The 18,185-nt window shown below is 35.9% G+C and overlaps 1 protein-coding gene across 13 annotated transcripts in view; it reads left to right on the top strand.

Moving 5' to 3' along the window:
* The window catches only part of FAM135A (family with sequence similarity 135 member A), a 461,750-nt gene that overhangs the window by 336,965 nt on the left and 106,600 nt on the right, over positions 1-18,185 (top strand). For 12 of the 13 annotated variants that reach the window (XM_019749326.2, XM_019749331.2, XM_019749334.2 and 9 more), the window contains exon 1: positions 11,412-11,691. Coding sequence is in view for 7 of the 13 variants with exons in the window: in XM_074333166.1 (XP_074189267.1) it covers positions 11,600-11,691 (92 nt within the window). In the remaining 6 variants the exon portion in view is untranslated. Of the gene's footprint in view, positions 1-11,411; positions 11,692-18,185 lie in introns of those variants that run through there. The other variant, XM_074333158.1, reaches the window with a different exon arrangement.

The following is an 18,185-nucleotide window of genomic DNA, read 5'->3' on the forward strand; positions in this document are numbered from 1 at the left end:
ATAGAAAAGGTGGAAGGAATCTCAGGCAGGGGTAAGAAAGGAATCAAAATGACAAGACTGAAATATGTCCAGTTTAGCTAAGACAAAAGCTAAGTTGGAAAGGTAGGTAGGTGCTAAATTGTAAAGGGCCTTACAAACGTCTAATGAACATCTGCTCAGGCTAGAATGGAGTATCAAGGACTGGATTTGCCCACCCATGACATCCTGTATAAAGCAACTAAATCAATATACATGAAATAATGATTTTTAAGAAAAAGGATAGTAGGCAACAAAGGACAATAATCCCTGAGAGACAGGAAATAAATGAGATGAGCCCCACGATGCCTCTAAGTTACTGCATGGAGAGAGTATACAGAGTGTGGATTAAGGAGGGGAACCCAGGCAAAGTCTGGTGAGCTCCTTGAGTGAGGAGATGGAGCTGGGTGTCAGATGAGGCCATGGTAGTAGAATTCACAGCGTAGCGTACAGGAGAGGTGAGCATTACATAGAGAATTCCAGAGATCTTCAGAGAGTCCCTCACAAAACTTCAGCTGAGTACTGAACAATGCATGTGTGTGAAAAATTTGAAGCTGGGGAAAGCAACACTTGAAAAGATTTAGAGTAAACAATCCCCAGAGCTAATGAAAGGCTGGGAATTATGCCTCTTCCTATCAGACAGAGTGTAAAACATCACAATTCACAGCGTTTCATAGAGTACTCACAAGGGTTGTGCTTCACATTAGGGAAAAATTAATCCCAGACTAAAGTCTGCTCTTATCCCACTGTCAAAACATAAAAGCAAGACCTGAAAAGATCATGCTGTTTCTAAGTAACTTAGCTGCACCCCAAGATAAGTTCAGCAATATGTACAGGAACACAAAAATATTCAAACCCAACAAGGTGAAATTTACAATACTGACCATCAAATAATTATCAGGCATTCAAATAAGCAGGGAAATGTAACTCATCACTAGACGAAACTTCAATCCATTGAAATTAACCCAGCAATGTTACAGATGACAAGATACAGATTACTAAACAGGATATAAAATAGTTATAATAACTATTTATATATTTAAAAAACTAGAGGAAATATTGAACATGTTAAATAAAGATATGGAAAATATTAAAAAGACCAATAACAAAATTCTATAGCAGGGGTCAGCAAATTTATTATACAAAGGGCCAGATAGCGAAGTTTTAAGCTTTACAGGTCAATTAAAATTTCCATCACATAGCCTTAAAAACAAATAAGCTTTTAAATATGTGAAAACTATTTCTAGCTCATGGACTGTACAAAAAAATTCATGAACAAAGAACAGATGGCACAAATAGAAAATAAACAGTTAAGTGGTAGATTTAAACCCAACCACATAATTACACTATATGCACATGGTCTAAACACCCCAATTAAAAGTCAGGTTGTCAGTTTAGATAAAACAAGCAATACATATCTATATGATACTTTGAAGAAACCTGCTTTAAATATACAGACACAGATAGGTTAAAAATAAAAGGATAAAAAATGGTATACCATGCTAACATGAATGGAAAGAAAGTTGGAATGGTTTTATTAATGGGACAAAGTAGATTTCAGAGCAAAAACTACGACCAGGACAATGGAGGTCCATTTCATAATGATAAAGGGATAAATTCATGGAGAAGGACTAATGAACCAAATCATATACGAGTATTCACTTAATAAAAGGGTTTTGAAATACGTGATGCAGAAGCTAATAAAACTATAGGCAGAAATAGCAAACACACAATTATAAGCAGAAATTTCAACACCCAATTCTCAATAATTGATTGAAAAAGTAGACAGAAAACCACTAAGAGTATAAAATACTTGAACAATACTGTCAATCAATTTGACATAAATGACATTTCTAGAACACTCCACCCAATAATAGCAGAAAACACATTCTTTTCAAGGGTACACAGAATATTTATAAAAATAGCCCATATTCTGGACCATTTAAAAGGTGTCAATAAATTTAAAAGGATTCATGTCATACAAAGTATATTCTCTAACCACAATAGAATAAAATTATAAATCAATAAAAGAAATATCTCTAAAATACCCTCAAGTATTTTGAGACTAAATACCATACTTTTAAGTATACCCTGGGGCAAAAACGGGATGAAACAAGAAATTAGAGTATTTTGAACAGCATGAAAATTAAAACAAACATATCAAAATTTGTGGCATATAGTTAAGGTAGTATTTATTAAAGACAAATGAAGCCATATGTCTATATAAATACATGTAAAAATGTTCATAGCAGCTTTCTTTGTAATAGTCCAAAACTGAAAACAACCCAAAGAATCATAATCAGGTGAATAGAGAAGAAGTTTGGTAAATCTACTTAATGGATGCTATGGGTTGAAGGGTGTGTCCCCATCCCATCCCCAGATTAAGTTCATATATTGAACCCCTAACCCTCATTATGCCTGCATTTGGAGATAGGTCTTTTAGGATGTAAATAAGGTTAAATTAGGCAAGAGGGTGGGACCCTAACCCAGTAGGATTGGTGGCCTTATAAGAAGAGGAAGAAAGAGATCTCTTCTCTCTGTGTGTCCATCATGTGAAGACACAGCAAGAAGGCAACTGTCCACAAGCTGGGAACAATGTTCTCACCAGGAACTGACTAACCCAGCACGTTTGTCTTGGACTTCCAGCCACCAGAACTGTGAGAAACAAATTTCTGTTGTTTAGCCACCCAGTCTGTGGTATTTTTGTTATTGTTCAACAATAAAAGGAACAAATTATTGGTATGTGCAACAACATAGATGAATCTCGAAATAATTGTGCTAAGTGAAAGAAGTCAGACAAAAAAGTATGTACTGTATGAGTCCATTCACATAAAATTCTAGAAAATTCAGTCTAATCTATAATGAAATAAATCAGTTCAGTGCTTGCCTAGGGATGGGTGTTGGTAGACAAGGGGGCCAGATATAGACATAACAAAGAGGCACAAGGAAAATTTTCATGGCCATGGATATGCTGATTATCATGATGTGGTGATGATTTTATAAGCGTCAATGTATCAAAATGTACATGTTAAATAAATCTAGTTTGTGTCAATCTTATCTCAATGAACTATTTTAAAAATCGAATAAAGTTTTGCTTACGGCATTGTAAAATTTTTATCTACAAATTTTAATCTTAACAATATAGTAGTATTTATATGATCATTTTAAACCAAGAGAAAAATTAGTAGAATATATTTTTAGTGGAGTAACTTAATAAAATCCTCTATCAACTCTTAATTCTTACATTCTCTATGGTGATGAAGCAACAAAAAGAAAAGCAGCTGTCAACAGTAAAAGCAAGTAAATGGGCATATAGGTATTTTCTTCAAGGAGTTTCCACAAATGAAATCGCCCAAAAGCTATTTACTCACCACCCAGATAACTTAATTTTTTTAATGCAGCAAATATCTCCACTTATTCAGGTATCATTTAGCTTATTGTATCAGTGTTTTGGAGTTTTCTAACATTCAGATCTTACACATACTTTGTTAGAGCTGCACCTAATTGTTACATGGTTTGGGATGCTACTGTAAATAATACCATTTTTGAACAATCAACTTACAATTATTCATTGTTAGGATATAGAAATACAACTTTTTGTGTTAACCTTGTATCCTACAACCTTGCTAAAAACACTTATCAATTTCAGTGGTATTTTTGTAGATTCTTTGAAATTGTCTATCCAATTATGTTGTCTGTGAATAGAGACAATTTTACTTATTCTTTTCTAATCTGGATGCCTTTTATTTTCTTGCCTATTTTCTGGCTGAATAAAAGCAGTTAAAGTAGAAATCCTTGCTATTTTCTTTCTTCAAGGGGAAAACATTTAGTCTTCCACCATTAAGCAATACAGCGCTTTTCTGCAGGTTCTTTTTATGAAGTTGAAAAAATTCCCTTGTATTCTTAGTTTGCTGAGAGTTTTCATCATAAATGGATATTGAATTTTGTCAAGTGCTTTTTCGAAATCTATTGAGGTGATCATATGGTTTTCTTATTTAATCTGAAGAACACTGATGTTTCAATGTAGAACCAGCTTTGCATTCTCAGGATAAATGCCACTTCACTCTTTTTTCATGTCATTGGATTCAGTTTGCTAATATTTTGTTAAGGATTTCTGATTCTATGTTCATAAGGGATATTGGTCTGTTCTTGTAATAGCTTTGTCTGATTGTGGTATCAGAGTAATAATATTAGCTTCTTAAAATGAGGTGGGAAGTGTTTCTCTTCTATTTTCTTGAAAAGTTGGTATATAACTGGTATTATTTCTTCCTCATATGTTTGCTAGAATTGCTAAAGAAGCAATATGGGCCCAAAATTTTGATTGTTGAAAGGTTTTTAACTATAAATTCAATTTCTTTCTTTAATAAATCCAGTACAATTCAGGTTATCTATTTTTCTTGAGTGAATTTGATAATCGGGTTTTTCAAGGAATTTGTCTATTTCATCTATGTTCTAGAATTTGGGGACATATAATTTGTGTGTTTTGTTATTTTTATTTTTCAATTACAGTTGAAATTCAATATTTTTATATTAGTTTCAGGTGTGCAGCATAGTTAGACATTTGAATAATTAATGAAGTGACCTCCCCAATCAGTCAAGTATCTACCTGGCTCCATATGTAGTTATTACAATATTATTGACTATATTCCCTATGCTGTACTTTACATCACCATAACTATTCTGTAATTACCAATTTGTACCTCCTACTCCCTTCACCTTTTTCACTTAGCACCCCTAACCCCCATCCCATCTGGCAACAGTTTGTTCTCTGTGTCTATGAGTCTTTTTTTGTTTGTTTGTTTGTTTGTTTATTTTGTTCTTTAGATTCCACATATAAGTGAGGTCATATGGTATTTGTCTTTCTCTGTCTGACTTATTTCATTTAGCAAAATATCTTTTAGATCCATCCATGTTGTCACAAATGGTAAGATTTAATTTTTTATGGCCAAGTAATATTCCATTGTATATATGTACCACATCTTTTTTATCTAATTGTCTATTGATGGGCATGTAGGTTGATTCCATATTTTGGCTATTGTAAATAACACTGCAATAAACACAGGGGTGCATACACCTTTTCGAATTAGTGTTTTGGATTTCTTCAGATAAATAGCCAGAAGTGGAATTGCTGGGTCATAAGGTAGTTCTATTTTTAATTTTTTGAGGAAATGTCAAACTATTTTCCACAGTGACTGCACCAATTTGCAATCCCACCAACAGTGTACAAAGAGAATCCCACCAAAGGGTTCTCTTTTCTCCACATCCTTGCCAACATTTTTTGTTTGTTGATTTATTGATGATGGCCATTCTGACAGGAGTGAGGTGGTTGCTCATTGTGGTTTTCATTTGGATTTCTATGATGACGAGTGACGTTGAACATCTTTTCATAAGTCTGTTGGCCATCTGTATGTCTTCTTTGGAGAAATGTCTATGCAGGTCCTCTGCCCATTTTTTAATTGGATTGTTTGGGTTTTTTTTGGTGTTGAGTTGTATGAGTTGTTTGTTTCTTTGTTTTTAAATACATTTTGGATATTACCCCTTATCAGATGTACCATTGGCAAATACCTTTTCCCATCCAGCAGGATGTCTTTTGTTTTGTTGATGGTTTCCTTTGCTGTGCAAAAACTTTTTAGGTTGATGTAGTCCCATTTGTTTGTTTGTTTGTTTGTCTGTCTGTTTATTTTGTTTCCCTCGCACAAAGAGATATATCAGAAAAATATTACTAAGAACAGTGTCAGGGAATTTACTTCCTATATTATTTTCTTCTAGGAATTTTATGGTTTGGGGTCTTAACATTTAAGTCTTTATTTTGAGTTTATTCTTGTATATGGTGTAAGAAGGTAGTCCGGCTTCATTTTTTTTTTTTTTTTTTTTTTTTTGCATGTATCTGTCCATTTTTTCCAATACCGTTTATTGAATTGACTCTCTTTACCTCTTGTATATTCTTGCCCCCTTTGTCATAGAGTAAATGACTATATACTCGTAGGTGTAGGTTTATTGCTGGGCTCTCTATTCTGTTCCATTGATCTATGTGTCTGTTTTATGCCAGCATCATGCTGTTTTGATTACTATGGACTGGTAGTATAGTTTGATATCGGGTAGTATGACACCTCCAATTTTGTTCTTCTTTCTCAAGGTTATTGAGAAATAACCTGTGGCTATTCAGATTCTTTTGTGGTTCCATATAAATTTTAAGAATATTTGTTCTAGTTCTGTGAAAAATGTCATTGATATTTTTGATAGGGATTGTATTGAATCTATAGATTGCTTTGGGTACATGGACACTTTAATGATGTTAATTCTTTCTATCCATGAGCATCGTATATTCCTCTATTTATTTGTATCTTCTTCAATTTATTTCTTCAATGTCTTATAATTTTCGAAGTACAGGTCTTTAACCACTTTGGTTAAATTTATTACTAGGTGTTTTGTTTTTTTTAATCCCATTGTAAATGGGATTGTTTTCTTAATTTTTCTTTGTGACAGTTCATTATTGGTGTATAGAAATGCAACCAATTTCTAAGTATTAATTTTGTATGCTGCTACTTTATTGAATTCCTTTATCAGTGCTAATAGGTTGTGGATGGAATCTTTAGGGTTCTCTATATATTTTATGTCATCGGCAAATAATGACAGTTTTACTTCTAACTTTCCAATTTGGATGACTTTTATGTCTTTTTCTTCTCTGATTGCTGTGTATAGGACTTCCAAAACTATATTGAATAAAGGTCGTGGAAATGGACATACTTGTCTTGCTCCTGATCTTAATGAAAGCACTTTTGGCTTTTCCCCATTGAGTATGATGCTAGCTGTGAGTTTTTCGTATATGGATTTTATTATGTTGAGTTATAGTCCCTCTATTCCTACTCCTCTGGGAGTTTTTATCATAAATGAATACTGGATTTTGTCAGACACCTTTTCTTCATGAATTGATATGATCATATGATTTTTCTCTTTCATTTTGTTTATGTGGTGTATCACCTTGATTTGTGGATATTTAACCTTGCATCCCAAGAATAAATCCCACTTGATCATGGTATACGATCTTTTTAATGTATTGCTGAATTCGGTTTGCTAATATTTTGTTGAGGATTTTTGCATCTATGTTCATTGGGGATATCGGTCTATAATTTTCTTTTTGGTAAAAGATCTTTGTAATAATCAATTTCACAACATCTTAATGAAGCAGCTTCTTATTATAACACAAGTATTACAGATCAGGAAGCTAGAAAAGAAAGATATGTAAATGTATAAGGTCACAGATACTAGAAAGATATTTCAAAGGTACTAGAAAGATGTTTTTTATTATGTGCTCAATTTATCAAGTTACTAATATGGCTGTGTAGTTCTGGGGGTGGTGAAGAGGGTCACTAAAGGAAACTAGAAGTTTGGGGGGGAGATGAAGGTCTGTGTGATAGGGAAAGGAGAACAGGGTGAGTTTAGTTTGGGATATGTTGAATAAGAGGAGTTAGCAGTTTATCTAAGTGACAAGGTCTGATATGAAGCAGAAATTATGTGACTAGAGTTGGCTCAAAGATCAGGTCTTGAGAAAAGAATGTGTGAGCCATTGGAAGAGATAATTGCCCTAACATGTTTGTTATCATAGATCAAGTGGTAACTGCTATAAATATTATTTTTAAAAATACCATGGTAAGCTTCAAGCATATAAGGAAAGAATAATTCAGAAATCATGTCATTACTGTAACTTGATACCAGATAATTATACTTCACAGGAATGATTCAGTGAGATGGTGGTGGGAGGAATACCTTCTGTCTGAGAGACTCTCTCTGCATGATCCAAGCAGACAGTGTTTCTGGGAAATCCAGATAATCTGAGTTGCAACCAAGAAGTTACAGCTTGACTGCCCCTTTCACATTGCATAGAAAAAGACTTCTTTGCAGTTTAACCAATTATGTAGCTATCAAGGATTTTTTTCCTCTAGTATCATCGTTAAAGACAATGATATGTGCATTTTAAAAACTGTATTCATTTTACATCGATTCAAATACTTTTTCCTTTAATTTATCCGCTAGATTCATGCTCAGGATAATATACAATTAAAAATTTTCTTTCCCTCCCCTCACCAAGTTTCCCTCTCAGAAGCAACCAACATTATCAGTTTTAAAAAAAAGGAAGAAGGAAAACATTTTTTTGTTTTTGAGGGGTAGCTGTTACATTACATGAAAGAAAAACTTAGCAATTGTGTTTTATATTGTGGTTCCTCCAGAAATGAATGGCTATTAAGTCATAAAACAATGTTACAATTTTAAGGTATAAAGTAATACATTTGCCCTTCTGGTTTGTAGTTGTTACTAACCCATGAATAAGTCCTATAATGGAACTTTGTTTTGCTCCATCTTGTATTTGTTGTTATGATTATGTAACTTTTAAATAACTTACCCTTGAGTACTGTGGGCACTCACCCAAGTGTCTCAAATCATTAAATCTAAACTTTGCACGGAGACAAGAGTGACTGCGCCAGGAAGACAGTTAGTATTTTATTAATATTACAATACTGTATTTATTAGAGAATACTCTGATTCTTACTAAAAGGATTTTTAAAAAGAATCTGGAATTCCCTATATAAAATACCAAAAGAATCACATTCCTGGAAAAAGTCGTGGAATAATTTTGACTATATCTTATTTTTAATTTAAGTTTTAAAGTTGATAGTGACCTACTTAAGGCAACAGAAATATGTTCAAAATCATAAATCCCAAGAATGAAAAAAGCAAGCTCATTTGCTTAGTGAATTAATGTCTACCAACAAATACAGACATTTTCCACGAGGCTATTTCCAAATTTACAATATTCATTTCTTCTAGTACGGTATCTCAATCTTTAGATAAGCTAACATTGTGCAACTATGTAGGGGAGAGGTAACCTGATCTTCAGTTTAATAGTCCAATTAAAAGGATTTAATAAAGATTCAAAAAAATTTTATGCCAAAGTTAAATTATGTAAACCAACTACAGGATAGAAAGGATTCAAAGCCTTGCATTCTTTGAGTCCTCTTGACTTGAGTAGAAAATGACACAAATAAGACTTAATGTATATTAAATATGACACAAAAATACTAATTAGTAGCATAAAAGCTGACTCAAAAGCCTAGGGAGATAAATGGGAAGTAAACATAGAATAATGAAATTTCTAAAGAACCTTAGATACTATATAATCTGATTCTCTTGTTATGAGAGAAAATTGAGACAGAGAAGAGACTCTCATTTTATACAAGTACACTGCAGAATCTAGAACTTAAACCCAGGTAATCTGACAATTAAACCAATGCATTCTGCACTCTAATAAGTCTATATATCAGAAGATAACAATTTTTCTAATCTTCTTTGAGATTGTTTTCTATTCTTCTATTGATGAATCATTTCTAGGAAGTCTTATCTAAACCTCAAGGTTAGTTAAGTGCTCCTCTTCTGGGCTCCCGAACAACCTTGTGCCCACCCCAATTTTAACTCTTTAGTACAACTTACTGACATGTAAGTTGCCCGCCTCCCTCCTACTAGATTGTAAACTCCCTGAGAGTTGGGACTAACTCTTAATCCTCATTGTACTCTACTCACTAGTACAGTGCTTGGCACACACTGAGTAGGTAACCAAAATACAAGTTAAATTGATCTTTCCTTGAAATCTTTCGAAGGCTCACCATGATCTGACCTTTGCCTACTTCTCTAGGCTCACATGCCCAAAATATGACATCGCATTGCTCTTAGTTTTAGTTCTGTGCAAAGATCAGTTTCTCATTGCATGGTTTTGTTCAAGTGATCCCTTTCTTCTTTTCTCCTCCCCTCTTTCCCCACCACACACACATATACATCTCACTTCATTAACTCTCTGGAATCATTTTCTCTTGTCTTTCCTGACTCATGACCTCTCCCAACGTAAATTGGATTAATGCTCCTCCTGAGTTCCAGTCGTTCCTTGTGCACATATTTATGCACTACACCATCACATCATAAGGTAATCATGCAAACACTCCACCCAACTCGTTTCATTCATGTTGGCAACCTCCAAGATTAGTATACTGACTGGCACACAGAGGATTTTAAAACGTGACTTGAACAAAAAGAACAGGTAGCAGAGAAGTAATCTTGGCACAGGGTGTATTTTAGGGAAGCATAGATGTAGAAATGCAAATAATTGAATATTTAGTATGTTTTCCTGAGACACAACTAAAATAATAGAAAAGGCTTTCAATTTTGAGGCTACAATTCAAATCACAAAGCAGGTTTTTTTAAAAAGGCCCTTATGAGAAAGGATAGTAAAATGGTATTTGGCTATTGGACAAAAGACAGATTAGGAACCAGGAAAGCAAGATGTAGACTGGTTATCATAGGATAATGGGCACTTACAATTATGTTAAAAATACATACTAAGATGAATAAAAAACAGAGGTTAAACTGTATTCAAAACCTGCTCCCAAAATGGCGTAAACTACAAGATATCACCATTACTCCAAAATCATTACACAAAGCTTCTTGTTTCAAACCCATTTTTATGGTAAAATATGCATAACATAAAATTTACCGTGTAACCATTTTTAAAAGTATAGTTCTGTGCCATTAAGGACACTCATATTGTACAACCATCACGCTCTCACTTTTAATACATTGTCACAATTTCCTTCTTTTCATTAACTTTGCTTTAGTAACACACTGAGCTTTATGCACCTTAAAACGTTCTGCTGGAGTCCATTCAGAAACTGGATGGGTGAAGTAAATCACAGCCCTTCACAGGCTGTCCACATCATAGGCTTTTCTGTTAATGGACTTTAAGAGGTAAGATTTCACTTCATCGCTCCCCTCCCGCCCTTTTGGGCATCAGTAATTGATAGGTAACCATAGCAGCACCCACATCTCTCCAAAAAAAAAAAAGAAAAGCCACAACAGAGTCCCTAAAGGAAGCTGTGGTGAGACAGCTTCGAGCTTCCGCCGCTTCCTTTTCCACTGCGCAAAGTGAGTCGCGCAGGGACCAGGCTTTTTATCTGGGACTGCAGGCAGGAGGTGAAGGAAGAAAAATAAAGAACAACGTGAGAAATACAGCTGAAGTTTCAGTGCTCCCTCTTTTTGCCCTCCTCTGGTTCCCTGCGCTTCAGCATAAATCACTCAGCCCGGAGCGGCGTTCCCTTAAACCCGCCGTCAGGCCAGTCGGTTGGGGCTCGCGCTTTTTATTGACGCAAACCTCCCATTCTCGCGGGAACTTGGGAGCGGGAGCCGCAGAGGGCGGACAGATCTCTCGAAATCTCGGTTGGCGCTGGAGCGAGAGCAACGGCTGAGGGATTTGGAGAGAGGAGGAGGGGCGTGGCGCACGGGTTGGAAGGGGCGGGGCCTAACCTCAGCGAGGGGAGGGAATAAGCTGGAGGGGGAGGCGAGGAAAGGCCGGGGGCGGGGCCACGTGGCTCGGGACCTGTTGATCGCAGGTAGCGCCGGCTGGTCCCGGCTCTCTCGGGACTGGGGAGAGTGCGCATGCTCGCGGGCCGCACTGGGCTAGTCGCCGAGCGGCGGTGACGAACCGGCTTCGCTGCGGTGGTTGCGGTTGCTGCGATCGCGATGTGAGGGGGCCCGAGGCGGGATGGTGCGGACCCGGGTAGGGCAGTCTTCTTCCAGTAGGACAACGAGCTCCTCCGTCCGACAGGCGGTGGAGGAGGCCGAACCGGGCGAGAGGTAAGCCCCTAACTGTCTTCGTCTCCCCTGGCTCCCGACACCCACGACCCCTCCCTCCGTCCCTCTTTCCCACGGGCCCGGCAGGAAGTGGCCTCCTTCTCCTTGTCGTCCCCTGCTTGTCCCCTCTCGTCCGCTCCCGCCCCTCACCCGGCTGCTCCCGATCGGAGCCCGGTCCCGGGCCCGTTGAAGGTCGGTGGGGACGGTGGTGCAGAGTGCGCTCAGAGTGGCGAGGGGCCGCGGCGCGCAGCTCTCCCGGTTTTCTCTGCCGCCCCTGCCCCTGAGGCGCGTCCCTCGGCCGGCTCTTCCTGAACCGCACTCCTGCGTCCCACACTTCGTCTGCCCTTCGCACTCTGCTCCATCCTTGCTCCTCTGTCGGGTCTTTACCGTCCTTTCTTGGTTCTGCTCTTTCATCCCGCCTCCCACGTGCCTTTTCGCCCTGGTGGTCCCTTGGTTTGAGGCAGTGTGTCCTTTTGCTCTCCTCGATTTCTTCTCTCACGGTGCATCCCTAGCCTGGCTCTTCTTACCCGACGCTCGTTACCTTCACCGACCAGGTTTCGCACTCTCTTGCCCCTATTCTCCCTCGGCTGTCTTTGATTCTCATCGTCCTCCTTTCGGTACTTCATCTTTGTTGTCTTTTGTTAGTTTCTGATTGTGCGTTTTGTTTTAGCATCGCTTTGCGCTAGAATTTATTCTGTGTCCAACAACACCTTCGGAGGCCCTCACTCTCTTAATCCTTAGCTCTCTTTGGTACCCAACTTCATCGTTTTCTGCCTTGTGGCCCCAGTCCTTCCGTTTTTTTCTCCATCCAGATCCTGTTTCTAATCTCTAGTCTTGATTTTTTTCCCCTCTAAACTTTTTTTTATTTGCATAGGTTGAGCCTCTTAACTTCAGTCCGTTTGTTTGGCTTTTTATTAAATCTCTGAAGAGTTCTAGTCTCTTCTGCTTTCTAGCTAAGCTAGGTATTTACTTAGTATTCTTAGTTCAGCTTCAAATTTAATAAGATCTCTTCATCTTCTTTCTTCACTGGCTGGAAATATCAAAAGAGTGACAGTAGCAATAACCTGTTACACTTACTGATTAAAGCTTTAATTTTTTTAAGAATTATGTTTATCTCACCTGCCAGGAGAAACAACTTGAATACAGACTTGATGAAAGTATAAAGATTAGAATTTGTTAAAGGCTGAGTTAATACAATTGTAAGGTTAAAATTTGGAAATTTTATTGCTCTCCAGGAAATACAGTTGTCCAAGAACTAATCTTAAATGAAATTTAAGAAAGTTTATTTTACAAAATTAAGTATTAGTTTTTATACATTTACTATTGTAATTGATTGCATCATTTTCCTGATGGTCTCTGTTCTCTTTAATAAATATTTACAGTTTCTACTAACTTAGTGTGCTTACTGAAGGAGAAATATGTGAGACAAGGATTAAATTTTTGAGTCGGGCAAAATAACTTTCTAAACAGTTTTGGAAATGTTTTTCCCCCATCTCATTGTGATCAAGATTCGGCTTATATAAAACTTGCCTCTATATAAACAATGATATAGTATCTTATTTTGAAGGCAGTTGCTTTCAGTCAAGTCTGCCTTTACTCTAGGGTTGAAGATCAGCTGGGTTATGATTTTCTTATTGAAACCTCAAAGCAATCCACAAACAGTAAATTCTACCTTATGTTGTCTGTCAGGTAGGAGTTGCATTTTTCTGTTACTGTTGTACAAAGGGAACCACCAAGGCAAAGAAGTGTAGTTCCTTATTGGAAGTGCTAGTAGAGGGAAAAGTAAAGGGAGATACAGTTTAGGATCTTATGTCAGACCCACACCTCATTTGGAAGAACCAGCAGTTACTGTGTATGGTACAAAGTGATGAACTCCTCAGCTTTTAAGATTTTTTAAAAATGATTTTCCCAGAGCAAATAGAAATAACTGTTGCTTCTAGAGAAAGCCTTGCTGCTTTACAAGGGCAAGTTTTTTTTTATTTTTAGGAAGCTATTGATTAAAATTAAATACTTAGAAGTTCTTGTTGATATTTTTTAGTGAGTTGATTCTGTGCTCTTAGAAATAAAAATAAAGATTCATGGAGGATAACAGGTACAGGACTAGGAGTCAAAAGATCCAAACTCTTATGATGACTCATGACATTAGTTTGTAGAAGCCAGTTAACCTCTATGGCTTGGTGTCTCTACCTGTAATATGTGGGTAAAAAAAGGTAATCTTTCATTAGCAAAGTAAGCCCTAATCATTTAAACATGCTTAGGACGACCACAGACAAAAATTACTATGTAAATACTTAATTTTTATCTCTTTTAGACTGTGTAGTAAGAGCGTAATCGAATCCTTAAATCCCAAATCACTGGAATTTAGATTTTTTTTAAATTTCAGATTTCTGAGAAAAGTCTAGTAGAATGCTGTGAACTGTAGACTAGCTTAGATTAATGTTCTGTACAGTGAAACAGATGCTGCAGCATTCAGTATGTAGGACAGATAGGCCCTTTGTTTGCCAGGACTTGACACTGAAAATATAAGTTATATGTATATCTGTAGTTACCTCCAAAGTTTCTGTGTCTTATATTTTAGCTTTGTTTACTGTAGATATAGACCCTTGAGAATGGGGTTGTTTAAAGAATAGAAAGGGCAAGGATTTCCTTTGCTTTGATTCTAAGTATTGAGGAAAAACTGCTTAAAAGCAAATTTTGTGATATGTATGTATTTAAATAAATGGATGGAGATGGGGCTTATAGATCTGAAGTGAGTAGTGTTTTTTCTTTTTTTCCTTGAGTTGTTTTTAGGAAGACGGTTTAGAAATTAATAAGAATAACAAGCAGAGTGGTGATAAAGAAGAAAGCATTCTTAATGGGCCCAATGTTTTTTTTCAGAAAAGTTAGGAAGAAAAAGTCAGGTCTAGATTTTTCAGAATAAATAGTGTGAGACGATTCCACAGTGGGTTTCAGCATTTTGTTTTTAAAGATTTCTGTTTTTTTAAACAGGTACGTACTTGGTTTCCCAGTGATGTACTAAATTTCATATAAAATTAGCCTCTTTTTTCTTAACAGGAATATAAAGGTGTCAGATATATTATACTATTAAGAGATGTCTCCTACTTGAATAACCCCTTACACTTTATTCTTATTTTGATGAAACAATTTTTATGAACTATCTCGCAACCAAGAAAGCATTCTGAGAAAATTATAGCATATTTCCTTTTATGGGATTAGGTATCTGCAAACATCGATAAGATACATAGAAAGTATTTCCAAATTATGTTGTTAATATAGAATTCTGTTATTTATAATATTATGTTCTGTTAAGTTTTATGAAATGTCCTTTGGCTAGTTCTCAACAGTTCTGAACTAGAAGTATTCCTTTATTGAAACCCCCTTGAAGCTGCCTTGTAGGATGCAGCTGCTTCATTCATTACTGTTTTTAGAGCAGTGGTGTCTCAGACACCTGCTCTCTGACATCTCCAAGTTGCCAGTAAGTTGTGTGCTTCAATTGGAAATACGTACTGCTGAGTGAAAATGTCTAAGCGGCAAGGTCAGGGCTTATTGACAATCACAGTGTAAGACCTTGGAAGCCTATATTCCCATTGCCATTACTTTTGTCTTTTGGAATTGAGAAACCCAGATTTTAAAACCACCCTCATTTTAACTCAGGTCTACTTTAAGACTGAAAATTAGTTATTTTCCTCTGGCAGATAAGATTAGAATGTAGTCTCTCAGCAGTCTTGTTCTATAAAATTAATAACTATTTTATGTTAAAGTATAATAATTTTATAATGTAATGTTTGCCAAGGGCCCCATTTTGGTAGAACAGTTCTTAAATTGTCATTCAGGTCTGGAGAGCCAGAGAATTGTCAATAAGGATTGAAATCAGAAAAACTATTTTAATAGAGAATTGAAATATTCACTGTCTTGTTTTTTATTCTGCTTTTCCCCAACACCTAAGAAGATCATAATTGGAAGCCAACCCTTTTTTCATTAAGGTCCTAATGGCCTACAAGTGAAAATATTTTCAAGCTATGTAATTGAAATTTACAAATTGAGTTGCATTATTTTGAATAGACGTTTCCTTGAATGAAATCATATTTAAAAATTGATATAAAAGGAAACATAATGTCAGCAATTTATTGAGCACTAAGTACAATGTTTAGTGCTTTGTATAAATTTGTATATAATCTTTTCAAGCCTTGCCTTTTGACCTAGCAATTATATATTATTTCTGTTTGAGAAAATGAGGCTTAGAGAGTGTGAACTAGAAGCTAGGTCTGTCTGATACCAAAGTTTACAATATTGTAAACTAAAGAAAGCAAGAAAGCCTAGACAGTTAAGGAAACAGTATTTGTTTCTCAGAATATTTTTCAGAGAAAGGATTGTAATTCTCTTTGTTCTCATTCTAAGCTTCTTTTCTCTGTTGAAGATGAAATATTTTAAGGAATGCTAGGCAGATCCCTGAACTAGGCAGTAGATGATGACTGTTTATTTCTGCATTTCTCTTAATGTTAAAAGGAGTAACTAGTCTTTGTTACTTTGTGGGTTTTTTAAGCTATATCATAACGTGATATAGTCAAAGACATTCTGAATTATGTTACTAGCAGATTTGTTTTATAATATAGATGTGTCCCTAAAAGTTTACGTGAACTGCTTTTGATAAATCCTATTTTCCTTATAATGTCAGAGGTAGCTTTCATTAAGTGTGCCATAATGAGCGCTAAATTAACCATGGAAATGCTCTGAAAAATTCCTAACATGCTTTCTACATTATGTTTAAAAAATATTTTTTCTATGGATTTTCTATCATATTATCACAGTTATCCAAAATTAAGTGTTCTGTTTTGAGATTGCTTACTTCTTAATCTAAGTTTTAGTTGTAAGATTAGTAATAACATAGTTCTCTTTTATTAGACAATTGTTTAAACACAAATTTCAAAGATGTTAGAAGAGAACAATGCCTTTAAAACTTCAGATAGTATGTTTGTTAGTGTGGGATGTGAGAAATTTGGACATTTCATAATTAGGGAATAATGTTAATTACATAGAAAATTGACTAGTTAATTTATCAGGTGTTATTTTTTTTCATTATTGCATTCTGATTTCAGTTATTCTTTAAATAGGGGCATGTTTATCTCATGGCTTGACTATCATTGAATCTATTTCTTGTAACAATTCAGGTATAGACTTTAGAATTATGCAAGTTTAAATATAAATCATGAAGTTTTACACATTTGGGGTTTTTGTCCTTTTTCCGTTATTTCCTAACTGTGTGACCTTGGATAAATTATGTAAATAGTTTGCTCTTTAGTTTCCTCACCTATAAAATGGAGTAATTGCTGTTTTGGATTTTTATGAGAATTAAATGAAATAACATAGGTAAAGTTACTGGTCTAAGAGTAGGAGCTCCAAAAAGTTCTGAGTATCTAGTATATTCGGTTTCTATTTTATATTGCTATTTGGTATCAATACAGCTTTTTAAAAGTTTGTCTATCAAGCTATTCTCGTTGTCCTTTCTTTGAACATCTCCCTCTTCTCCTCTCCTCAAAAGAGAAGAATTTAGTACTCTAGACTCTTTTTAAATATTTCTATCATGTCTGCATGTCTGGCTAGCCCTCAGGAGTTCATTTTGATGATTAAGGATTGGTAGCAAAAGTTTCTAGACCAGTGATTTTTCTTACTTACATGTCCCCTCTACTGTACTTTTTCTGATAAACTCATCTTCACTGTGAATCACTTTTTAAAATGAGAGTTGTCACTGATGAAAGTATGTTGTGCATGTGAATAATTGTGATGGCAAAAAAAAGGTTAAAAGCCATCTGAGTGATGGTGATCTTCAGAGTCAGAAAAGTGACAGGTGGCGTGGCTGTTGAAGAGGAGGATATAATCCAGTGACTTAGCATGTTTCGCCCCTGCTAGAAGGAGTTTACAAAACTGGGCAGGTGTCAGGGCCTCAGCCAATCAAAAAGGGAACTGCATGTAAATCAAGAAATAAGACCATAGCTCAGATATTTAGAGTGAACCAAGCAATGCAGACTTAACCTACTTAGGTGGCCAGAATGATGCCAGATAGAAAGGTTAGAGATGCAAGACTAATCCATATGTCACTGGCTGATTCTTTCCAATATATCGCTGTGTGGACTGACTTGGTCAGGATTACCTTAAGGATTTTAAGGGTCTGAGCCTATGGAATTGATTTCTGCTGTGCCCTAGGTGAGTGGATCTTAGGAAAGGTGGCAGCGGAGCATACCTTCTCGTAAGGGACCCATCTCCCTACTCAGTTTTCTACAGAACTTGGCTGTTACAATAATCTTTTATTCTTCACATGGTTATGAGAACAGCATTCTGAATGCTTCTATGGTTGCCTCTATTTTGAGCTTTCTGCTTATTCATTGGGAGAAGGCCCAAGAAAATGGACCCAAAATTGACTTGCTTCTATTAAATGGATGAGTTAACCTCTTTCTAGATCTAGATGATTTCTTTGTTCCCATCATATTCCCATTTAACAT

The sequence above is a fragment of the Rhinolophus sinicus genome, linkage group LG05, assembly GCF_036562045.2.
Source record: "Rhinolophus sinicus isolate RSC01 linkage group LG05, ASM3656204v1, whole genome shotgun sequence".
Taxonomy (NCBI): domain Eukaryota; kingdom Metazoa; phylum Chordata; class Mammalia; order Chiroptera; family Rhinolophidae; genus Rhinolophus; species Rhinolophus sinicus.